At 37.9% G+C, this 27,207-nt stretch overlaps 1 protein-coding gene across 1 annotated transcript in view; it reads right to left on the bottom strand.

The window, feature by feature from the left end:
- The window catches only part of LOC136242475 (transient receptor potential cation channel subfamily A member 1 homolog), a gene marked incomplete at its 5' end in the record, with an annotated part of 157,819 nt that overhangs the window by 117,876 nt on the left and 12,736 nt on the right, over positions 1-27,207 (bottom strand). Inside the window, 2 exon segments of the mRNA XM_066033906.1 lie at positions 4,534-4,705; positions 26,611-26,775. Coding sequence (XP_065889978.1) covers positions 4,534-4,705; positions 26,611-26,772 — 334 coding nt within the window.

Here is a 27,207-nt window from a genome sequence, read left to right as displayed (position 1 = left end):
AAACAGATCATCATCCTGTAGATAGTTCAGCTATAGATACAAGTCACCCTGTAGTAGGAGAAGTCACCTTGTAGAGAGATCAGCTAAAAACAAGTCACCTTGTAGAGACCAGCTACAAAGAAACCATCCTGTAGAGAGTTCAGCTACAAAAAAATCATCCTGCATAGAGTTCAGCTGCAAATAAATTACCCTGTAGAGAGTTCAGCTACAAACAAATCATCCTGTAGAGTGTTCAGCTAGATAAAAGTCACCCTACAAAGAGATCAGGTCACCCTATAGAGAGATCAGCTAGAAGAAGTGATCTTGTAGAGAGTTCAGCTACAAAGAACCCACTCTGTAGAGAGTTCAGCTAGAAATAAGTTACCCTATAGAGAGATCAGCTAGAAACAAGTCACCCTGTAGAGATTTCAGTTACAAACAGATCATCCTGTAGATAGTTCAGCTAGATACAAGTCACCTTGTAGAGAAATCAGCTAGAGGAAGTCATCTTGTAGAGAGCCAGCTAGAAACAAGTCACCTTGTAGAGAGTTCAGTGACAAAGAAACTATCCTGTAGACAGTTCTTCTACAAACAAATCGCCCTGTAGAGAGTTCAGATGCAAACAAATCACCCTGTAGAGAGTGCAGCTACAAACAAATCAACCTGTAGAGAGTTTAGCTACATTTCAAGTCCCTTACTAGAAAGATCAGCTGCGAACAAGTTATCCAGTAGGGAATAATAGACATGTAATAAATATATTTATATAATTACTGATAAAATCAAAAACAGTTGAAGTATTAAAAATCTGCTCTGTCTTTTTATTCTTCCTGTGGTAAAGAAATAGGATAGGTTAAAAAGCCCCAAAGCCAGCCTATGGCCAGCTTTGGGGTATACAAATACAAAAGAAGTGATATCTAATCAAAAACAGCCAATCTGTAAAAAAAGGTGCGGCCGCTAAAAAGGCCAAGGTGAAAAAAGATGTGAAATCCAAGGTGGCGGCCAAGAAATGGCTGTGATGGTAGGTTAATGGTAAAAATTTTAATAACCACAATTCAGGTGAATTTGGTGCCGCTTGGTCTTGGCACAAAATTCACCTGAATTGTCGTTATTAAAATTTTTACCATTAACCTACCATCACAGCCATTTCTTGGCCGCCACCTTGGATTTCACATCTTTTTTCACCTTGGCCTTTTTAGGGGCCGCACCTTTTTTTACAGTTTGGCTGTTTTTGATTACATTTTAATAGCTAGTTTGTTTACTTTTTATGTCTAGCTAACTAGCTATATTATACTCTTTGTTTTCCACATAGTATAAATATCACTTGAAGCACTATCTTTTACCTTCATACACAATAAGCGCCACTAAAATCATTATTATTTTGTCTTTTAAAGCTATTACAGCAACTGTTAAAGGCATAAGCAGCATTTCTAATCGCCTAAATGCTGATAATTTAACAGTAAAACATCACTGGAGAGTCAATCATTAAGAGTGGAACACTTGCCTTTAGAAGTCTGGATCCCGAGGTGGATCCGCCCCTCAAAGGTGGGATATCTACTATAATACCGCAAACACCGCTAGCTACCTATCTCAAAACCCCATAGAGACCCCACGCTGAAACTTTTGCAACTAATAGGTGAATGTCTGACAAGTATCCACAGAATATTCTAATCAGCACTTTATGGTAGAGCAAAGGTCAAAGATTAGGAGACATGGTTAATTATCAACTTCATCAAATTACACTGTTAAATATACCAAAAGAAAGCTTTTTCTTTGAGCTTTAAAGTGGTGTAATGTAGTTTAAAAACACCCAGGTTATGATGCTTTGAATGGTCACAAGTACAGCAAAAAATATAATACCAAATAAGCCATTTCTGGGAAGCCATACAAGCAATGGGTGAAGGAACACATATGATCACTTGGGGTATCCACACACCAATTTCATCCAATTTTAAGGGGGTCATGTGCAAAACTTTGGTGAACTGATATGGAATTACCCATACAGTAAATCCAACTTCAAAAAAATTGTAGTACAAAGGTGGTCTTTCAATACAGGTGGTCACTAATACAGATTCACTGTACTTGGACACCTTCATTATGTAAGACAAAGTTGGCATGGCCTTACCAGGAGTGGTTATTAGAGGTGTACACTCCCATATAGCAATAATAGACTACAAAATTCCACTATATACCACAACATATTTAATTATATCTCTTGAACCCATTGTGACCCCACCACAAAAATTTTACCAACAATAGACCATTATCCAATTATTATTTACTAAAAAATTCAAAGAATTTGAAGCAGCACTTTTTGAAATATTAAGGATTAACGTGTTTAATGGAGCCTTTTTGAACCTTAGTTAAATTGATATCCCATAGTTTTTGGATTACTTGAAAGACCAATCAACAGTCTTTAATTGCTGAAAATTTTATTTTAAAATGTTAACACAGTGGTGAGCTACAGTTGATTTTGTAACTCAAGATGGACCAATTTTTCATGAAATATTCAAAATATTTGTGGTCATAAATCAGAAACTATGTGGTGTATGAGGCTAAAAATTGGTATGGCTGATGAGCACCATAGGTACTACAAACACACCAAGTTTCATCAAAATCTGAGAGGTGACCCTACAATTTCTCGGTGATTTGACATGGAATGACCCATGAGCGATAGCAAGTTCATTGACTGAGTTTACTACAGTGATCATGTTCACCTAGCGTTGACGCTTACGGCCGAATTTGTACCGAGTTCACTGACTGTAAATAAACACTACTGTAGTTAGAGGTGTCTTAATTTAAGATAGGATTCTAAAAGACCGCAAAATAAATCAGCAATTAGCGTAGGTGATGTTATTATCCTATGAGTGCACGTATGGAAGTTAACTCACTACTTCCCAGAAAAACGGCAGTTCATAATCGAGCGAAACTACTCCATATGTTTAATTACATATCAAAGCTTGTCCAATGAAGCGCAAGAGTGAATATATCAAACTTTGAGAAAATCGCTTATGGTAGCTCTCGCAAGAGAGGTGGAGTACCAAGATTTGTACTGAAGAAACTTAACTAGCCAAAGAACTTGTGATAGCAAATCCAAGGCTGTAGAACTATCACAATCTAAGATTAAAAAATTGAGTGGCTCGCCCTAATGAGTATGCAAAGAAGAAGGAGGAGAAGAAGAATATGATGTTTTCAGCAAAATTTCATGTGGTGTTACTAAAATATAACAGGGATTACTTACTTACTTAGTAATACACTTATATAACAATATACCAAAGGTTTTGTTGTATCACGACATTTCTTTTACAAAAGAATAGTTTTAAAGGTAGGTTTTAGGTGTGCGTTCTATTAGAGTTAGTCGTTCGTATAAATAACTCATGGTAGTCGCTAGCCCTACTTTCCTTGGCCGCATGACTCACTACCATAAGTCTTGATTATTGTCTGAAAAGTGAGTATCCATTATGCTTTGTTGTCGGCTATGTTCAACCTGTTACACAGCAGTATGAATCAATAACTGTTTGAAAAGCACCTCTGCAATCAAAACAGCCACTATGAAAAGTACGGATCATTTCTGGTACGAGGGGAAGCCATGACGTGCTACTGCCAAATCAACACTTTTTGCTGTCAGCAAAGATGAATGGAACACAAAGGAGGACACTGGTAAGTCCATGAAGAATGCATTGTACGTACTGCAGTATGCCAAAAGGCACCTCTAGGGTCGAAGCAACATTGAACAGTGAAAAATCAAGCCCGTAGCCTTAGCCGTTATCGAGTTACGCTTGTCTGAAGGAATCAGTCAGTCAGTCACTCAGTTACTTACTCAATCAGTCAGTATAAAATTCTGTTAAATAAACTACTTTTAAATTCCGTAGCAACTTGTTGAAAGCATTTCGGGTCAATGTGAAAGCTTGTTTGGGCTTAGTTTTACCTAACCAATACTGCCTCATTGTCGCCAGGGAAAATTGAGGCTGTTTTTTGGGTGATTTTATTTTGTGGGCCACACCTACTCCTTTGTGGTCCCTACTATACAGATATATAGAATATTTGATTATTTGTTCTTGACAGTTTGTTCTTTTTTATTGTTTTAGTCCTAGTTTACAAACAACAGAGTTATTACACAATACTGAAACACTTTAAAATTCAAACAATGAAATCCTCAGAATCCTAACTAGCTACCTATTATGTAGTCTTATACTCCAACACTAACAGTTTAATCTTCCAATTTATTGGTTTCTTTGCAATTCGTCTCATTTTCAGTGTTGTCCATGTGTACATGCCCACATGTCTTACCCATGCAGGATAAAACAGTCAAAGTCATAGTTTTTGTTTAGTTTTAGTGTCAGATAGCTAACCCTTGAGCCAGACAAAGTTGATTCACATTTTATTGTCCAAAAATGACTGTACATGTCATCTCCAGCTATCACTATCAATAATGACTTGATTATTCTTTGAATCATTTCTGCCAAATATAATGTTTGCATAATGCTCAAAAATTTGTCCATTGAAGTTTGGAACCTTTTTTATATGACTATATTATGTATGTACAAATATACATACCTGAATTTGCTTCAACAAGCTTTTCAAGCAATGTGACATTGTTTAAGTAGACTGCAATGTGTAGTGGATTCCATTCTGGGTCTCCTTTATCAATAATTTTTACTTTCTTTGGATGATCTTTCAAGTATAAGATCCACTGATCAACTGTACTCTCATCTTCATCCCATACTGCCTGTATACACATGATAAATATGTACATACATACAGTGTTGGGGTCATAACCTTTATACAAGTAAATGCTTATGCATTATTCATGCACACTACACTTCTGAGAACTTAAATAACACATTGTTGAAAATTACATGTACCCCAGAAGGCATAATATTAGTGTTTTATTAATAGCTGTTTGCATTACTACAAATAATATATACAAGACCAGGCAAAACTGTTTTTGAGACAGACATAATAGCCACCCACATATATGCATGCATTATTTACAATGTTAGTATCCGTAGGGAATCACAGTGGTCTAAGATCATATGAATACCCCATATGAGGATTATGAGCATGCACAAAGTACTAGTGAATGATTGTGTTCTAACTGCTTATAGTATCCAATCCAAAACAGCCAAGCTGTAAAAAAAGAGTGCGGCCCTCAAAAAGGCTATGGTGAAAAAAGATGTGAAATCCAAGGTGGCGGCCAAGAAATGGCTGTGATGGTAGGTTAATGGTAAAAACTTTAATAATGACAATTCAGGTGAATTTTGAGCCACTTGGTCTTGGCACAAAATTCACCTGAATTGTTGTTATTAAAATTTTACCATTAACCTACCATCACAGCCATTCCTGGCCGCCACTTTGGATTTCACATCTTTTTTCACCATAGCCTTTTTGAGGACCACACTCTTTTTTTACAGCTTGGCTGTTTTGGATTAGATTTCACTTCTTTTTGTATTTGTATACCCCAAAGCCGGCCTTTGGGACTTTTTTAACCTATTGTTTTTTTCTTTACCACAGGAAGAAGAAAAGATGAAGCAGATTTTAAATATTTCTGATTTTATCAGTAAATGTACAAATTATAATATAATACATATATTTATTACAGAACTCTCCATGGTGGTTTCTTTGTAACTGAACACTCTACAAGGTGATTTCTTCTAGCTGCTCTCTCTACAGGGTGAATTGTTTGTAGCTGAACGATCTACAAGGTAACTTCTTCTAGCTGATCTCTCTACAGGGTGATTTGTTTGTAGCTGAACTATCTACAAGGTAACTTCTTCTAGCTGATCTCTCTACAGGGTGATTTGTTTGTAGCTGAATTCTGTACAGGTGATTTGTTTGTAGCTGAGCTCTTTACAGAATGGTTTCTTTGTAGCTGAACTCTCTACAAGGTAACTTCTTCTAACTGATCTTTCTACAGGGCAATTTGTTTGTGGCTGACTTTTCTACAGGGTGATTACTTTGCAGCTGAACTCTCTACATGGTGGTTTCTTTGTAGCTGAACTCTCTACAAGGTAATTTCTTCTAGCTGATCTCTCTACAGGGTGATTTGTTTGTAGCTGAATTCTGTACAGGTGATTTGTTTGCAGCTGAGCTCTTTACAGAGTGGTTTCTTTGTAGCTGAACTCTCTACAAGGTAACTTCTTCTAGCTGAACTCTCTACATGGTGGTTTGTTTGTAGCTGAACTCTCTACAAGGTGACTTCTTCTAGCTGATCTTTCTACAGGGTGATTTGTTTGTAGCTGAACTATCTACAAGGTAACATCTTCTAGCTGATCTCTCTACAGGTTGATTTGTTTGTAGCTGAATTCTATATAGGTGATTTGTTTGCAGCTGAGCTCTTTACAGAATGGTTTTTTTATAGCTGAACTCTCTACAAGGTAACTTCTTCTAGCTGATGTCTCTACAGGGTAACTAGTTTGTAGCTGAATTCTCTACATGGTGGTTTCTTTGTAGCTGAACTCTCTACAAGAAAACTTCTTCTAACTGATTTCTGAAAAGGGTGAATTGTTTGTAGCTGAACCCTCTACAAGGTAACTTCTTCTAGCTGATGTCTCTACAAGGTCACTAGTTTGTAGCTGAACTCTCTACATGGTGGTTTCTTTGTAACTGAACTCTCTACAAGGTGACTTCTTCTAGCTGATTTTTCTACAGGATGATTTGTTTGTAGCTGAACTCTCTACAAGGAAACTTCTTCTAGCTGATCTCTCTACAGGGAGATTTTTTTGTAGCTGAACTCTCTACGGGTGATTTGTTTGCAGCTGAACTCTCTACATGATGGTTTTTTGTAGCTGAACTCTCTACAAGGTAACTTCTTCTAACTGATCTCTCTACAGGGCGATTTGTTTGTAGCTGAACTCTCTACATGATGGTTTCTTTGTAGCTGAACCTCTACAAGGTAACTTCTTCTCTCTACAGGGCGATTTGTTTGTAGCTGAACTCTTTACATGATGGTTTCTTTGTAGCTGAACTCTACAAGGTGATTTCTTCTAGCTGAACTATCTCTTTCCGTAATTGAACTCCCTACAAGGTAACTTCTTCTAGCTGATCTTTCTACAGGGTGGATTGTTTGTAGCTGATCTCTTTACAGGGTGACTTGTTTGCAGCTGATCTCTATACAGGTTACTTGTTTCTAGCTGATCTCTTGAATTCTCTTCAGGGTGACTGCTCTATTAGGATGACTGCTCTATTAGAGTATCTCGATCTCGCACTTGCTACACCAAGTTGGATTTCGTGTTATAACTCTGTGGCTTTAAGTCTGATTCTTCTACACCATTGAAGAGCCTTTCTAAAGATGATCACTCCATCTGTACAGTGATTTTCAAAGCATTACCCCAAGCGGTTTATCTGGTAGGCGTGACAAGTAGTCGTTTTTTATTAGCTAATCTCGATTGCATAATTGTTACACACTGTTGGTTTTTTCGTTGTATCTTCCTGGCTTTTAGCTCGATTTCTTTCAAACTACAAAAGGTTGAGGTTCAATAGTTACCCTATTGACCCACCGATTTTCAGCTTCTCTCATATGCGGTTTACCCTGTAGGCATGACAACATATTGGTGTTATATTTCGTGAATAATCACTGATAACTCTTTGCCTGTTTATCGTATTCTAGCCAAAGTTGGTACCGTGATGCACCTTTATACCCCCCTTATGTGTACCAAATTTCAAGGCAATCGGATATAGCGTTCGCGTTTTATAGCAGTTTTTGTAAGTGTGCGAAAAGAGGAAGACAAATAAGAAGAAAAAAAACGAAGAAACTAAGCCAATTTTTGAAGTCGCATATCTCGGGAACACATGAAGCGATTTTGCTCAAATTTGGAATGTGGAGTGCTGAAGTTGGAGGGCATGTTCACAGCAAAAATCGTCTTGTTTCATCAGGGCAGCATAGAGCTACGGAGGTGTGAAAATTGCGTTTTCGTTCTTCCTGTCAATATACTCATGGGTGTTGCGCGCTGGCTTCTTGGGCCGCACGACACACTACTGTGTGTCTTGATTAGTGCATTTGTGGATCAAAGTCAATTTAATCTAATCCTAAACAGCCAAACTGTGAAAAGGGTGCAGCCTTCCAAAAATAGGTTAGCTAGTATAAAAAAGATGTGATATCAAAGGTGGTGGCCAAGAAATGGTTGCAATGTTATTGCATCAATAAATTTGTAATGTCACAAATTAAGTGATGGTGTCATTGCAGCCATTTCTTGTCTGCCACCTTTGATATTGCATCTTTTTCATACTAGCCTTTTGGCCTTTCCACAGCTTGGCTGTTTAATTGTTGCATCGTTTTACTTCATATTATAGTTGCTGAACATTGCATGTGCTCTATAAAGGAATGTCGAATGTGTTAGATACATGCATGCATGTTATATGCATGTTGCACAACACATACATGGATGATAGACATGCATGTTATAACTCATTGGTATGTACACAGATTTTCATTACATTACTAGGGCTTGTAACTTGATAGTTACATGGCACATGGAAGAAAATTCAACTAGTTTGTATAAGCAGTTTAGCCAGTAGGTGCGACAAACAAACAGCAAATCACAGCGAGGCTGACTGCTCTATTAGAATATCTCGATCTCATGACTCTTACATATGTTTCGTAGTACTCTAACATTTTTCTGAACACTTCTAACATAATGCAGGTACTATGTTCTAGAACAAGATTTCTAGAGTTTCCATGGATAGACTGGAGAGTAATTATTTGCTATGGAATATCACTGCTAGGTAGCTGAAGTTGCAATCACATTCCAGAGTGGAACCTCCTTTTTTAAAAGTCTGGAACCGCCCCTGATAGATCTATGAAATTATATTCTGATGTAATAGTAAACATTTTAAGCAGGTATTATTGGTTACCGTAAATTATCGGACTCAATATCTCCTAGAAGAGCAATGAGATTGATCATTTATGGCACAAATATGAAGACCTATGGCTATAATCTCCATGTATGAAAGAATTTGGTTATATCATGTGACTGCAATGACTCTCAAAATCTACTCTCCAAAAAAACATTGATGCTTGGACAATGTTATGCATGTCTGGATGCCGTGATCTCTACCGTATGCAGCTTTTCAGCTATTGTATGGTAGTGATTGGTAGGAACTATCCTGGGATATAAGCAGATTAGATTTATTATCAACTGACATCAACATGGTAACTTGATCAAATGTCAAACACTAAATTGCAATTATAATTTCAGACAGAGTGAATTTTTATAATTATTATGAGTGTAAGTAGCAATAGGTCAGAAATTTTTGAAACAGATATTTAGGGCCTGTATAGGGTAATTTTCATCAATTCAAGATGACCATAATCATGTAGCTACAATACAGTTAACTTATAATAGCTACAAAATGTTACTCAGATTTAACAATTTGAGCTGATTTAATATGTGCAAGGTCAATAATAAACTGTAATGGTGTACAGAAGCTCACTACTGCATAATCATCTCAGTGACTGTTCTATTAGACAATATTAAATTTTCATGTAATTTTTTACTGAATTTGTACTGTGGCACCCTTGGATACAGTATTCTTTATTAATTTCTAGGCAGGCAGCACAGCTGATTTGCCTAGGATGTAAAATCAACAATAGTACAGTACATTATAATATTACAACTACTAATTATAGATAAGTTACATAACTGATTTGTAAAACAGCTTGAAGTACTAGCTTCGTTAGTAGAAATAGGTAACAAGTTCCAATCACAAAAGGTTTTAGTAAGTAGCTGTTGGTATATTAAAGTGAAAGGGATGCTGAAATCTAGTTAAACAGGAGGTGGTGGTGGTGCATGGTCGTGATACAAATAGGTATTTCCAGTGTGATTAAATTATGTAGTCCTTTGTACAGTATTGTAAGTCTTGAGATTAGTACAAATGACGAAAATTATAATATGGCTACATTATACATATAAATCCTTTTATTATACATTAATAGATTGTTGTGGTTTATTGTTAACCTCGCACATCTAAAATAAGTTCAAATAGCCACATAAAAGTATTAACTTTATGTAGCTATTATAAGCCTACTGTATTGTAGCTACATGATGTACTATATTTTCATATCACACTGACAAAAATCACCCTATACAGGTGCTAATGAATAGCTTAGTGCTATTTGTATACTCATAAAATGCCAACATAATCATAAAAAGTCACTCTGTCAAAAATTTGGTGTCAGATGGTTGATCACATTACCATGTCTGGGAAGCAGGTGATGTCTGCAATTACAGTTTATAATGCTCTAATCTGCTCAAGGGATAGTTCTACCAATTACTACCACATAATATTTTATAAGTTGCAGGGGAAGGGTGGAGATAGTGGCATCCAAGTGTAATGTTGTCCGAGTATCAATTATTTTGGACAGTGGCTTTTGAAAGTCTAAACTCTTGACTTGCTTGTAGTTGTATATTTGTAGTTGACAGGGTAACTTTTGTTGTACTGCAGTTACACAATACACCCATATCTTTTCATACTTTATGTATGGAGGTTATAGCAAAAGTTCATAATATATTATATAGTTATACAACGGCCACGAGTGCTCTGCCTGATATAAACGCACGAGCCTGAGGGCCGTCAGGCCCGAAGGCAAGTGCGTTTATACAGGCAGAGCACGAGTGCACGTTGTATAACTGTTATGTACCATTCACCTAATAGGTGGGGAGAGTCTCACAAGACAGCTGTAACACTTATAAAGGCCAGGTTTCTAACATCGATTGTGGGTAACCAAGCCTGACGTTGCGATGATGTTCCCCCTGCCGTACTGCAGCTACCTGAGATATTGAAAGCTATGGGTTATATCACTAACTTGCATTCGCTGTTCCACTCTCATCATGTAGTGCTCAGCATGCCAGCGTGCCATATAGACTAAGCACCAGACTAATCGCCATAGTGATTCTCTCGAGCAAAAAAAAGCAGCTAAATAGATGGTTTAAGTAAACAAAACCTAACTACTAAACGATACTAGTCTAATTCTTACTATTCACACTGGCTAAACTTGAATCTGGTGGCATGACAAAACTGGTTACCACAATCGAATGTAAAGGTCAGTATTATTTAGAATATATTTGTTTTATTGAGTCATTGTCGAAGTGGACTACAGCTTAATCTGGGCTAAGATGGCACCAGACTAGTAAGGTATATAAGTACGTTTATATATATGTAGACTAGAGTTGTGGCCACTAGCGTTGGCTTTTTCGATCGCCATTGGATGCTTGTAAACATTATTCGTATTGGTGACGTTATGGCCCACAATCGACCTTTACATGTCAGGCTATAAAAGAATTCGAGTGATCTGTGTAGTGTCTTTCCACCTATTAGGTGAGGTGTCATAGTGGTCTTCGCCACCGGCACTTGTGCTATGCTGCACAAAACCGCAGCCAGTGCAATATCTGTATATTGCACTGCGGTCGGTGCATTATAACTTATAATGCACTTGTTGTGGTCTACAAAACCGCAACCAGTGCGTTATAAGTTATAATGCACTCGCTGCGGTCTGCAGCAGTGCAATATACAAATTATGGCACTGGCGGTGCCTTTGAACTGCCCACGCAGAGTGGTACATATATATATACTGAGGAGAGTATCCTACTCTCATATACCCCTGTAGAAGGGCGTATTGTGAAGTTATGACATAACGACAAGATGTAGTGGTTTGTGACGTATGGAAAGCCATAAAAGTGCAAGGATTGTTAGCACCGTTTCACACTCGTGACACTCAGGATAGCAGTATTCGTGAATGGCTTAGCAAGGAACTCGTACGAAGCGGTCTTAACCCATGAAGGAATGATTGTAGTTCGGTGAGAAATGCTTAGAGCTGGAGAAAATTCAATTGCTAGCAATTTTGTTAGGCACGCATTCAATCGATACCGTGTTCAACTAATGACATCATTAATTATACAAAGAAAAACAGGCGAACTCAGAAGTGCTACGTCATAACTTCATGATACGCCCTTCTACAATGGTATATGAGAGTAAGATACTCTCCTCAGTATGTATATTATGAACTCTTGGTTATAGTCAATGTCTTCATTATAATGCCATAACTGATTGGGTATCATTGCTCTTCTAGGAAATATTAAGTCCAATAATTTATGGTGGCCAATACTACCTGAGCTGCTGTATAAGGTAAACATTAATTAAGGTGAGTAACTTACAGAAGTGGCAGAGTAGTATACTAAAGGGTTTAGGTGTGGAGGTGTGGAGGTCCCTGGTTCAAACTCTGTAAGTACTTTCAAATCACAAAAGATCCACGCTATGATGGTCAGCCTATCTGCATACCAATTGTTAACTTGTTTCTGTCAGTAGTTTACTCTGCATATGTGACAAAATATCGCACTAGTAATTTTTGAAAATTGCCCATAGCTTTGTGCCAATTTTACCAATCTGTACACATATTAGAGGACAAATGCACTATAATACCATAGACTCTGGTTATTAGGTGCACATGGTTAATAAATGCATAGTGCCTACTGTATACATACAAATTTTTGAGGTATCATACAGTACAATAGTACTGTATAGTAAAGAACACAAAGGAGTAGGTGTGGCCCACAAAATAACATCACCCAAAAAGCAGCCTCAATTTCCCCTGATGACAATGAGGCAGCATTGGTTAGGTAAAACTAAGCCCAAACAAGCTTTCAGATTGATCGGAAATGCTTTCAACAAGTTGCTACAGAATTTTTTTTTAAATTGATTTAACGGAATTTTTTCTGACTGACTGATTTCTTCAGACAAGTGTAACTCAATAACGGCTAATTAAAGCTATGGGTTTGATTTTTTCACTGTTCAACGTTGCTTCAGCCTGAGAAGTGTCTTTTGGCATACTGCAGTACATACAATGCATTCTTCATGGACTTACCAGTGTCCTCCTTTGTGTCCAATTCATCTTTGCTGACAGCAAAAAGTGTTAATTTGGTTGTAGCATGTGATGGAATCCCTTCGTAATGGAAATCATCCATATTATTCACAGTGGCTATTTTGTTAGCAGAGGTGCTTTTCGAATGGTTCTTGATTCGTACTGCTGTGTAAAGGGTTGAGCAGTCAACAATGAAGCTTAGTGGATACTTCACTTTTTATCCGAATGATAATTGATATAACTTGGGCATGTGGCACTGTTTCTTTCAGTATGCGGGGATTGCAGAGGTGCTTTTCAAACAGTTCTTGATTCAAAATGCTGTGTAATGGGTTGAACATAGTTGACAGCAATGCGTAATGGATACTTTACTTTGCAGACGATAATTAACATAGCTGGGGTGTGCGGCACCAGCAGTATGCGTGGGTTCACCAGTCATAATAATTATTTACAAGAAAGTCAACAAACAAGTACACAAAAAAATTTGGAATTTTCAGCTAGAGTAGGACCATAGTATATTGATAAAAAGCACTGAAACAAGTCCATGATATTAAATCAATAAGAAGTGTTACATCCCTACTGTGCATTTCCGTTATGGTATCTTGAGCACAGTAGGGATATAACACTTCTTATTGTTTTACTGTGATTTAATATCATGGACTACTCCAACTTGTTTCAGTACTTTTTATGGTCCCTACTCTGGTTGAAAATTCCATTTATTTTTGTATACTTGTATAATTTTCATGGATGGACAAATTTCAGGATTTTCACCGTTTTATTTTTGAGGATCACTGACATTATCTATTAGAAGACATAGAGCTAACCCTGATAATCATTAATTTTTGAGGATGAAAATTTTGTGGAAAGCCAAGCAACCGTGAAATCAGCAAACTTATGTCCCTTGAAAATTTGTACATATACGGTATTAAGTACATATAGCATACTTGTGCTAGACACCTGTTTATTAAGCACACATATTTTTGCAATTGTAATGTGGTGGGAGATGGCAGGTGTAGCATGGAAGCAATTGAAGGACAAAACACTTAGTACGATCCAGGAGAAGTTATACCAGAGAGCAGAAGCTCCATATTGTGAGGTGGTATACTACTAACATAAAAAAAATTTTATCACATGTATCAGAAATTTGACCTCAATACGAAATGGTGCTGCAATGGATCAAATTCCAGAAGCCCATACATGATAGTAAGAAAGGAAGGAAACGTGTCTTTTGGGGGGACTGCAGAATATCTAGAGATGGAAGAAGTACTATATGAAGAATATCAAAGGCTACACCAATGTGGGCTGAAAGTAAAGGGATGGTGGTTCAGGATGAGAGAACAGCAGCTGCTCAAATCAATGTCACCAGGCAGCAAGTTATTATCAGACAGGTGGTTCGATGGTTTTTAAATATGCTACAAAATGAGCTTACGCTGTTCTACACGCAAAGTTCAGGTAGTTCCATCAAGTAAGGGGGAGTTTATACGTAGTTTTCATGGAGATATCAGGGCGAAATCAGTTACCGGAAACCAGCTAGCACTGTGAAAAAAGAGGCATATAATATGGTATATCTAATGGCCTAAACTGCACAAATAATCTTAAAATAGTGGTTGTAACTTGGTGTTGTACAGCACCAAATATAAAGGAAACTTATATAGAAACACAATTATACTATATAGTTTAAAATGGTATATACAAGTATTTAGTGCATTCTTATAATAGTCTCTTATGGTCTCCTAATGGTCTCTGGTAGTCTCTAGTAGTCTCTAATAGTCTCCAGTAGTCTCTAATAGTCTTCAGTAGTCTCTGACAGTCTCCAAAAGGCTCTGATAGACTCTAGTAGTTTCTGATAGTATCTAGTAGTCTCTAATAGTCTCCAGTAGTCTCTAATAGTCTCTGATAGTTTCTGGTAGTCTCTGATAGTCTCTAGTAGTCTCTAATAGTCTCTGATGGTCTCCAGTAGTCTCTGAAAGTCTCCAATAGCCTCTGAAAGTCTCCAGTAGTCTCTAATAGTCTCTGATGGTCTCCAATAGTCTCTGATAGTTTCCAGTAGTCTCTAATAGTCTCTGATGGTCTCCAGTAGTGTCTAATAGTCTCTGATGGTCTACAGTAGTCTCTAAAAGTCTCCAGTAGTCTCTAATAGTCTCTGATGGTCTCCAGTAGTCTCTCCAGTAGTCTCTGATGGTTTCCAGTAGTCTCTAATAGTCTCCAGTAGTCTCTGATAGTATCTAATAGTCTCTGATAGTCTCCAGTAGTCTGTGATGGTCTCCTGTAGTCTCCAGTAGTTTCTAATAGTATTCAGTAGTCTCTGATAGTCTCCAGTAGTCTCTAATAGCCTCTTATGGTCTCTGGTGGTCTCTAGCAGTTTCTGGTAGTCTCTAATAGACTCTCTGATAGTCACTAATAGTCTATGATAGTCTCTAGTGATCTCCGATTGTCTACATAGTCTGTATAGTAGACTTATAATATAGTCTTTATAGTCTGTAGCATAGACTGAATGCATAGTCTGGTTTTTATAGTTTCTTGTAATTTCTAATACTGTATCACATTTGGAAGTATGATGTTTGTACTGACGTGTCTCCTGCGGTCACTTAGTATAATCCATTATACTTGAAACATGATTGACATACTAAGTGACTGCAGGAGACATACCATCAATTTACAGTATATATAAGGTCTCTTGTAGCTTTGTATAATGGTTTCTGGTATATTGTAGTCAGCTATACTGTTGTTTAGTTTAATAGTTTTGTCATTTCTTACACATAGTACCTTATAGTGTCTAAATTCAATTGCTAATTATTTTCTAAGAATGTTTTGTACCTATACATATTGCTATTTGATTACAAACTAATTTCAGCAGGTTTTCAAGATCTGGAGTTTACTTTAGAATAATGCAACCAAGCAGTTAAAATATTTAATAATAACATATGCATGTGCTTATAATTAGAGACTACTGGAGACTATTAGAGACTACTGGAGACAATTAGAGACTACTACAAACAACTGGAGACTACCAGAGACCATTAGGAGACCATAAGAGACTAGCAGAGACTGTGAAAGACTACTATAAGAGCGCACTAGATACTTGTATATACCACTTTAAACTATATAGTGTAATTGTATTTCTAAACATTTCCTTTATACTTGGTGCTGTACAACACCATGTCACAGCCAAAATAGTTTGGTACTATACTCACCAGCCTATACCACTGCCTACACCTAGTATAATAACTATAACATATGGCTTCAGTTTGTGTAAGTAACACATTAGTAGCTGTTTGGCTTCACCATAGTGTGCTGTACTGAACAATATATGCGTATCAGATGCAATTAAGTCGCCATCTTTGTCGCTATTGTTGTACCTGAGGTTGTACTCGATAATCAATGTAAGTGATCATGATGGTGTATCCCGCGGAGAGAGTGTGAGCGATCAGCGCCATCGTCCAATGAGTCATGCTCCGAATGATGATAGTTATGGACCACAACTATACATCTGTAATGGTGAAGTGGCGGCGTGGTGCCAATTCCTACGATGGAAGTGATTAAAAACAGCTCTAAATGAGTAAGTATTAGACTAAAATGATAGCTTGTATGATATAGGTTTAGCCGTATTAAACTGTGTATTGTATGACAATGGCCTGCAAATGATTTGCTGTGTACGTATTACATATTTTGTAACCTGTTATCTCAGCTTACGGCGGATGATGAGTGGACACAGTTAATCAGCCATCAAAGGTAAGAGTATGCATGGTCTGCTCTTATGATTTTGTATATTATCTCTTCAAAGGTACAGCCAGTTTCTTGTTGGACCTCTTAGTTCTCCAGGTTGTCAGTGTACAACATCTGCAGTGTTAGTTTCCTTCAATGGCAACTGCTTCCATTAAAGAATCTGGTAGCGACCATATGTGGACAGTTTATTATTTTTTCATGGAGTTGTTCAATCTCAACTTCTAATTACTAACAGTTGTAAGTGCATTAAGCCTGACTGTGTTTTTTTTTCATTTTCTTTTCTATAGGGTAGGAATTACAGACTTAGTCTCACTTCTAGGAGATTCTTCTTATTGCTAACATCTGTAAGTAAGTACACTGAGTGTCCAGTATACAATCTATATTTACAGGTTTGTGGAAACTGGTCTCATTTCTTCTGGGAACCGGTCTCATTTCTTCATGTTTTCCACTACTTTTTATCAACAGCTGACGGCTGCTACCTCATGTACATCTGGCACTGTAAATGAGTTGAGTGCTTTCAAGAACCTGTTCCATCTAGTTTGTCCTTATTTCACTGACCATGCTCGTATTGGCAACAAAAGTAAGTCCACTGAGAGTATACAAATTATATTACATTTAGTCCTGTTTCAATTGTACTTAGTGATTACAAGATTCTTGGACTTGGTAATTAGTGTATCAGATGTTTCTTGTGAGCTTACGCAACAGACATAAAAATGGTCACTTGGTAAGGGATATTCTTGTGAGTTTTGGGTATGGGCGAATGTCAGATGAAGATTTTTGAATGGTTATATCTCAGCCAAGAGTGAATATATCAAACTCTAACTAGCAGGTATGCTTATACATTAGCCAAAAGAATAGGGATCTAACATAAATCAATGCTTGAATGTACTTATTTAATACCTTATAACCATACCTGCTAGTTACAGCTTGATATCATTGTTCTTGGCTGAGATATGACAATTCAAAAATCTTCATATGATATTTGCCCAACAAAGTCACGTACTAAGTGGTCATTTTATGTCTGGTTAGACTCACTGATAACAACTGTAAGTACACCAAGTAATCCAGAATATTTGCCTCCAGTTAGGTTGTGAGACCTGGTATTATCAGACTTGTCTTAGTTCTACATGGATTGTCAGAGTTCTACCAGATTCTCAGACTCAGTCTCAGTTTTACAAGATTGTTACAAACTGTAAGTATAATGATTGTTCAATATATGCATTATATTCACCATCTTTAATAGAGTTGTGGGACCTAGCTGCCGTTCTACATGGTTCTCAGACAAGGTCTCAGTTTTATGAGATTCTTATTGTTACAAACTGTAAGTCCAACGATTGTCCAGAATACACACTATATTTACCATCTTTATTAGAGCTGTGGGACAGTTCTACCAGACGAGTAACAGATTGTCACAGAGTTCTACATGTTGATGAACATGGTGATGATAATACAGGTAATTAGTAATGGAACTTGTGAATTGTATTTACTGTCTTACCTGCTGCAGTTAGATAAAGACTGATAAACGACAATATTGATTTGATACTATCATGGCCAAGGAGACGTTGATTTACTAACTGTGGTTTTAACATATGTACAGAATTAAATTCATTACAAATATAATTATAGAAATTATTTAATTAAGGTAGCCACAGATTATAGGAAAGTAAAAAAGTACAGTAGTATAGTAGCCAATATATGATTAAAATAGGCTTATGCATAGTATAGTCTGATTATTCACTGCACTATACTGCTGATTTAATCTCTAATATATGACTGTCTTAAATGTATTCAATAAGCTTGTTACAGTAAAGTCCTAATCTAATAATATATGCTGTACTATTTCATTCTAATACTCCTTGAACCCATACTGTTTTGGACCCCTTGCTTTCATAGATTGGGCCATTCCTGAATGTAAATGGCAATGGAGTTTGATCTACATTTGCTATGCAACTCAGCCTAAATCTTCCCAGTGGGCCTACACTGTGAAAAAAGCTCAGAATAATAAGATCTAATCAAAAACAGCCAAGCTGTAAAAAAAGGAGTGCGGCCCTTGAAAAGGCTATGGTGAAAAAAGATGTGAAATCCAAGGTGGCGGCCAAGAAATGGCTGTGATGGTAGGTTAATGGTAAAAAATTTAATAACAACACTTCAGGTGAATTTGGTGCCGCTTGGTCAATTGGCACAAAATTCACCTGAATTGTCGTTATTAAAATTTTTACCATTAACCTACCATCACAGCCATTTCTTGGCCGCCACCTTGGATTTCACATCTTTTTTCACCATAGCCTTTTCAAGGGCCGCACTCCTTTTTTTACAGCTTGGCTGTTTTTAATTAGATTTCACTTCTTTTTGTATTTGTATACCCCAAAGCCAGCCTATGGCCAGCTTTGGGGCTTTTTAACCTATATATTTTTCTTTACCACAGGAAAAAGAAAAAAGATGAAGCAGATTTTATAAACACTTTAACTCATTCTGATTTTATCAGTAAATGTACAAATTATATATATAATGCATATATCAAGAGTTCATAATATAAAAAGAGAGCATATATTTATTACATGTCAATTAATCCCCACAGGATAATTTGCAGCTGACCTCTCTACTGGGTGACTTGAAATGTAGCTGAACTCTCTACAGGGTTATCTGTTTGTAGTTGAATTCTCTACAGGGTGATTTATTGGCAGCTGAACTCTCTACAAGGTAACTTCTTCTAGCTGGTCTCTCTACAGGGCGATTTGTTTGTAGCTGAATTCTCTACAGGGTGATGTGTTTGCAGCTGAACTCTCTACATGGTGGTTGCTTTGTAGCTGAACTCTCTAAAAGGTGACTTCTTCTAGCTGAACTCTCTACAGCGTGATCTTTTCATAGCTGAACTCTCTACAGGATGATTTGTTTGCAGCTGAACTCTCTACATGATGATTTCTTTGTAGCTGAACTCTCTACAGGGTGATTTGTTTGTAGCTGAAATCCCTACAAGGTAACTTCTTCTAGCTGATCTTTCTACAGGGCGATTTGTTTGTAGCTGAGTTCTCTACAGGGTGTTTGTTTGCAGCTGAATTCTTTACATGGTGGTTTCTTTATAGCTGAACTCTCTACAAGGTGACTTCTTCTAGCTGATCTCTCTACAGGGTGATTTGTTTGTAGCTGAACTCTCTACAGGTGATTTGTTTGTAGCTGAACTCTCTACAAGGTGATACTTCTAGGTGATCTCTCTACAGGATGACTTGTTTCTAACTGAACTCTCAACAGGGTGATCTGTTCATAGCTGAACTTTCTATTGGGTGATTTGTTTGCAGCTGAACTCTCTACATGGTAGTTTCTTTGTAGCTGAACTCTCTACAATGTGACTTCTTCTAGCTGAACTCTCTACAAGGTGACTTGTTTCTAGCTGATCTCTCTACAGGGTGACTTATTTCTAGCTGAACTCTCTACAGGTGATTTGTTTGTAGCTGAACTCTCTACATGGTCGTTTCGTTGTAGCTGAACTCTCTACAAGGTAACTTCTTCTAGCTGATCTTTTTACAGAGCATATTTGTGACCGGATCTTCGAAAACCTGACATAATGGCGCAAGCCTAAATTTTCAGTATAAGCCATTGATTTGCTATGGGTAAAATATTTGCGTAATAGGAAAAAAATTCGTAAAATGTTTAAACGCTTTGTTCTTTATGAAGGAAGGAATCTATGATAAAAACCTGGATATTATCTTATTCGCCTACTCATGAGGAATTCAAAAATCTTTGTTTCGTTGCAGTAGACTAAAGGATACGTAATTATGGGTGTTTGTTTATGTCACGTCGAAACGACCGTCCGCGATCGATTTTTCTTCACTGATTTCGTCTCTGTATGCAGTGACGATTGGTAATAGAAGACCCAGTAATGGGCTCCCCAATTCATGGTGAACGCAACGGTGCAAGTTGCAACTCTGTACTGCATTGTAGTTGTAAGTTACAACCGTTTTTGCAGGCGTATGTAATTTATTTTCCCAATACTTGCTGTACAAATCGATCTTTCTGTTGTTGCTACTTTGTAGAGCTGTAACTCCAAAAGTTGTTGCCATATGAGGCTGAAACTTGGCCAGAGCATACACTTGGCTAAGTAGATTATAAATATCCAATAATAACTTGAAGAATTTGAAAAATGCGCCATTATGTCTGGTTTTCGCAGATCCGGTTACATTTGTTTGTAGCTGAGTTCTCTACAGGGTCATTTGTTTGCAGCTGAACTCTCTACATGGGAGTTTCATTGTAGCTGAACTCTCTACAAGGTAATTTCTTCTAGCTGAACTCTCTACAGGGTGACTTGTTTCTAGCTGATCTCTCTACAGGGTGATCTGTTCATAGCTGAACTTTCTACAGGGTGATTTGTTTGCAGCTGAACTCTCTACAAGGTAACTTCTTCTAGCTGATCTTCTACAGGGTGCTTTGTTTGTAGCTGAATTCTCTACAGGGTGATTTATTTGCAGCTGAACTCTCTACAAGGTGACTTCTTCTAGCTGAACTCTCTACAGAGTGATAGATTTTTTTGCAGCTGAACTCTCTACATATTGGTTTCTTTGTAACTGAACTCTCTACAGGGTGATTTGTTTGTAGCTGAACTCTCTACAGGGTGATCTGTTCGTAGCTGAACTCCCTACAAGGTAACTTCTTCTAGCTGATCTTTCTACAGGGCGATTTGTTCGTAGCTGAGTTCTCTACAGGGTGATTTGTTTGCAGCTGAACTCTCTACATGGTAGCTTCTTTGTAGCTGAACTCTCTACAATGTGACTTCTTCTAGCTGAACTCTCTACAGGGTGACTTGTTTCTAGTTGATCTCTCTACAGGGTGACTTGTTTCTAGCTGAACTCTCTACAGGGGATTTGTTTGCAGCTGAACTCTCTACATGGTGATTTCTTTATAGCTGAACTCTCTACAAGGTGACTTCTTCTAGCTGATCTCTCTGCAGGGTGATTTGTTTGTAGCTGAACTCTCTACAGGTGATTTGTTTGTAGCTGAACTTTCTACAAGGTGATACTTCTAGCTGATCTCTCTACAGGATGACTTGTTTCTAACTGAACTCTCTACAAGGTGACTTCTTCTAGCTGATCTCTCTGCAGGGTGATCTGTTCATAGCTGAACTTTCTACTGGGTGATTTGTTTGCAGCTTAACTCTCTACATGGTGATTTCTTTGTAGCTGAACTCTCTACAAGGTAACTTCTTCTAGCTGATCTTTTTACAGGGCATGTTTGTTTGTAGCTTAGTTCTCTACAGGGTGATTTGTTTGCAGCTGAACTCTCTACATTTTGGTTTCTTTGTAGCTGAACTCTCTACAAGGTGACTTCTTCTAGCTGATACAGGGTGACTTGTTTCTAGATGAACTCTCTACAGGGTGACTTGCATGTAGCTGAATTGTCTATCAGATTAACTGTTTGTAGCTGAATTCCGTACAGAATATCCTGCAATGTACTATAATTGTGTAATGGAGTAAGTTATAAACGTAGCTGAATGTATTAGGGTGACTGTTCTATTAGAGTATCTCGATCTCGCATTTACTACACTTAGTTGCCTTTCGAATCATAACTCAGTGGTTTGTAATCCGATTCTTCTGTACTACTGCAAGGACTTTCTATGATGATTATTCCAGCTACACACTGATTTTCAGCTCATTGCTCTAAGCGGTTTGCCTGGTAGATGTGAAAACTAATAGTTTTTTTTATTCATAAAAATCGATCGCGTAATTTTGACACAGGTTGGGTTTTGTGTCATATCTCCATGGTCTTTATCTCAATTCCTACAAAAAGGCACTCCTACAATGGTTACTCCACCTACATATAAATTTTCAACTAATTCCTCCAAGGGGTTTACCCTGTAGGCGTGACAGACCTTCGACCTTATTTTACGCACATAATCGGTCATAACTCCGTGTATGTTCATCGGATTCCTACCAAAGTTGGTACTAAGATCCGCCTTAATGAGCCTTTCAAGTGTGCCAAATTTCAGCCCTATCCGAGTACGCATTCGTGTTTTATGTAAATATTTTAATAACGACAATTCAGGTGAATTTGGTGCCGCTTGGTCAATTGGCACAAAATTCACCTGAATTGTCATTATTAAAATTTTTACCATTAACCTACCATCACAGCCATTTCTTGGCCGCCACCTTGGATTTCACATCTTTTTTCACCATAGCCTTTTTGAGGGCCGCACTCCTTTTTTTACAGCTTGGCTGTTTTGGATTAGATTTCACTTCTTTTTGTATTTGTATTTAGGGCTTTTTAAACCTATCATTTTTTCTTTACCACAGGAAGAAGAAAAGATGAAGCAGGGTGATTTCTTTGTAGCTGACCTCTCTACAAGGTTATCCTTCTAGCTGATCTCTGTACCGGATGACTTGTTTCCAGCTGATCTCTCTACAGGGTGACTTGTTTGTAGCTGAACTCTCTACAGGGTGGTTTGTTTGTAGCTGAATTTTCTATAGGGCGATTTGTTTGCAGCTGAACTCTCTACATGGTAGTTTCTTTGTAGCTGAACTATCTACAATGTAACTTCTTCTAGCTGAACTCTCTACAGGGCGACTTGTTTCTAGCTGAACTCTCTACAGGGTGATTTGTTTGCAGCTGAACTCTCTACATGGTAGTTTCTTTGTAGCTGAACTATCTACAATGTAACTTCTTCTAGGTGAACTCTCTACAGGGTGACTTGTTTCTAGCTGAACTCTCTACAGGGTGATTTGTTTCTAGCTGAACTCTCTACAAGGTAACTTCTTCTAGCTGATCTTTCTACAGGGTGATTTGTTTCTAGCTGAATTCTCTACAGGGTGACTTGTTTCTAGCTGATCTCTGTACAGGGTGACTTGTTCCTAGCTGAACTCTCTACAGGTTATTTGTTTGCTGCTGAACTCTCTTACATGGTGGTTTCTTTGTAGCTGAACTCTCTACAAGGTGACTTCTTCTAGCTGATCTCTCTACAAGATGACTTGTTTCTAACTGAACTCTCTACAGTGTGATCTGTTCATAGCGGAACTTTCTACTGGGTGATTTCTTTGCAGCTGAACTCTTTGCATGATTGTTTCTTTGTAACTGAACTCTCTACAAGGTAACTTCTTCTAGCTGATCTCTCTACAGGGCAATTTGTTTGAGCTGAACTCTCTACATGATGGTTTCTTTGTAGCTGAACTCTCTATTAGGTACCTTCTTCTGGCTGATCTGACTACAGGGTGACTTGTTTGTAGCTGAATTCCCTACAGAATAACTTGTAATGTAATATAATTGAGTAAATTATAAATGCAGCTGAATGCTTTATTAGGGTGACTGTTCTATTAGAGTATCTCGATCTCGCATTTGCTACACGTAGTTGCCTTTCGAATCATAACTCAGTGGTTTGCAATCCGATTCTTCTGTACTACTGCAAGGACTTTCTATGATGATTATTCCAGCTACACACTGATTTTCAGCTCATTGCTCTAAGCGGTTTGCCTGATAGACACGAAAACTAATAGTATTTTGATTCATAAAAATCGATCGCGTAATTTTGACACAGGTCTGGTTTTGTGTCATATCTCCGTGGTCTTTATCCCGATTCCTTTCAAACCACAAAAAGGCACTCCTACGATGGTTGCTCCATCTACATAGCAATTTTCAACTGATTCCTCAAAGGAGTTTATCCTGTAGGCGTGACAGACCTTCGACCTTATTTTACGCAAATAATCGGTCATAACGCCGTGAATGTTCATCGGATTCCTACCAAGGTTGGTACAGAGATCCGCCTTAATGAGCCCTTTAAGTGTGCCAAATTTCAGCCCGATCCGTGCACGCATTCGTGTTTTATGGCGGAGTTTGCGAAGTGTGCGAAATGAAGAAGTAGAAGAAAAAAAACGAAGAAATTAAAACGAAATTTTGTTCGCTCGTATCTCGGAAATGGCAGTAGCGATTTTCTTCATATATGGTGTGTAGACTCCCCTTGCTGGCCGGCACCTCTCTAGCAAATTTGGTTCCAATCGGATAAGGGATCACAGAGCTACATAGGTGTGAAAATTGCGTTTTCTTTCTTCCTGTTAATATACTCACGGGTGGCACGCCGGCTTCTTGGGCCGCACGACACACTACCGTGTGTCTTGATCTATAACAGTCTTATTATGTTAGGAAGTTCGGGCCTAGACAAGAGACAGTGTATTGTTCAACTCACACTATTTGCTAATGGAGTCCCCCTTGTCAAACCTCTAGTAATGTTTAGATGCACAGGGAAGCGAATAACCTTTATTAAATTAAGATATGATCGACAAGCTGTTGTATGTTTCCAAGAGAATGTATGGTGTGATGAACCGACCATGATTTACTGGGTTAGACAGCACTGGAAATCACATGTGGAGGGTCCTGCTCTTCTTTGTCTTGATCAGCATAAGGCACAAAAAACTCCATCTATTTGAAAAGTTTGTTGGCCACAGGCTGCAACACCACTACTGCACTGGTCCCACCAGGGTGTACAAGGTTAGTGCAACCACTTGATGTTGATTTTAATGCATCATTTAAATGTATGGTTAATGATCTTGCAACCAGCCACATGCAAGAGCACCTTAATAACTATGTACATGGGAACTTTTCCACAAGATACTGTAGTCTACTTCTTACTAATTATAAATGGATTGGAGAAGCTTGGGAGAAGACATGTGCTAACAAAGATATGTGACCAGATTTTACAAAACCGATCTAAATCGTACATCAGGCAAAATCAAACTAACACCTCCAGTGGATAGCTATACTATCGTACTAGTAGTTTTGACACTCAGTACCTACTCGAGGCTGGTTTCAGCAGACATCTTTTCTGGGTGGTGTGTAGAGCTCGAATGGCAGTTTTAGGCCTTGTGAAGAACCTGGCTTGGCAAGAATCAGTGGGTTACTAGTGGACAGCCTAATAATGTTGGCCAGATGGATTTGCTACATATCAGCCACTAGGGAGCCAGCACAGCCCTGTAATCTTGTCTCTGGACTCCAATCGTGATCTGCCTCCATTTTGAGGTATAACCCTTGTCCATCCCCACATCCCACCCTCCACCCCCCATCCCTTTGTGAGCACTCGTGATACTACTTTGCTCATCCAACTGCTCAGATTTTCTATCTTATTTGGCAGGAAGCTCTACAAGCAGCTACAAGTACTGGAAGTGGTCTGAAAGGTAACAGATTGATGCATCTTTAGTGTAAATTTCATATGCATGCTTGTTATCCTTGGAGAGTTATGCTGGTTTGAATTCTTTAAAACCATTTATCTCGAAACTTCTAATGTGCGATTTTGATCGTTTTTCCGAAATCTAGTCACGTATGTGGAATGACACCCACTGAATGATTGTTAATTACAAGCTTTAACTGATATAGCTACCTGTTTAACACACCATTTGAGCATCCAAAACATAGCTCCTCAGTTTTGACTAAACCGTGTAACATCCATATGTCAAATGCAGGTCTGACCTGGATTGCTATCTGGGTCAGCAGGTCATCAGGATCAGAAGTAGTGACCCGATTTCTATGCTGTTCCAGGCATGACACCTACTGGTGTTTTTCAAAACCTTTTATGGCAATGGCACCACGAGAGGTGTAGACATAGAGGGTGAAATCTTAAATGTCTGTGCATAGTACAAATCAGTGCTAGTTTTCTGGTTCTATTTAAAATAATTAAATAAGATGCATGTGACAGTAAGTATTTCCTGCACTAATTTGCGTCATTTGAATTAAGTGAGTGACTTAGTATGGATACAAGAATTGTTTGTCTCTAGTATTGAGTAATGATCTTGTCATAAGGTAAGGAACTGAGGTGTGGAAATCACTCGAATTGTGGTGAGGATTGCACAACTGTTGCTACGCATAAAAAACTCACAGTGCTTGTTTGGTATGGAGCATTTGCTTTTTGCTTTCTTGGCTGCATTGACTCACTACCATGAGTCCTAATATGCATGAATAATTTGAACCATTCTATATTCACAAACGTACATGATTATTTGAAATTTGTGGAGTGACTTGTTTGGTCACTTCCATTTACAAACTAAGATATATACATATTATTAGATTTCTTGTATGCAGTAACTAACCGCAGTTAGCTCTTTGCCTGGTTTTCTTACACTAAGTTGTTTTTTGACACCAAGTTCTCCGCTTGGTTTCTTGACACTTGACTCAGTAAGAGAATCCAGGAGTATACCTTCGCTTGACATATCACCATTATCTTTTGTCACAGCTGAATTTGAAAGCATCATTTTCTATAAGAGTATATACAACAATGTAACACTTTCACACCTTAGATCAAAGGAATTCCAGAGGACAGATTTGTCATGTATATATATAGTAATACCGCTTTACAGGGAGACAACTAAATGTACACCAGTGTACATTGAGATGCATCCTGGGAAAGTGGTTGCACTTCAAAAGTGCAAGCCACTTTCATCAAAACAAGCATAGCCTTGATGTGGATGAGATATACTAGTGGTACCACCCTATTTGTTTTATAAAGGCTTAGACTGAAATTGATGATGGGAATAAATTAAGGCTCACATGACTATTTTCACGAATTGGAGTCTACCTCAAGAAGCACTCCGATGAAAGAATTTCAGTATCCTTGCTACAAGTTGGGAAACATTAGTTAAAGGTGAGAACTAGTCGTATAGTGCATTCACAAGCATTTCAGCATGTTT

The sequence above is a fragment of the Dysidea avara genome, chromosome 13, assembly GCF_963678975.1.
Source record: "Dysidea avara chromosome 13, odDysAvar1.4, whole genome shotgun sequence".
Lineage (NCBI taxonomy): Eukaryota > Metazoa > Porifera > Demospongiae > Dictyoceratida > Dysideidae > Dysidea > Dysidea avara.
Note: the sequence above shows the minus strand (reverse complement) of the source record. Positions and strands in the feature narration are given on the sequence as shown.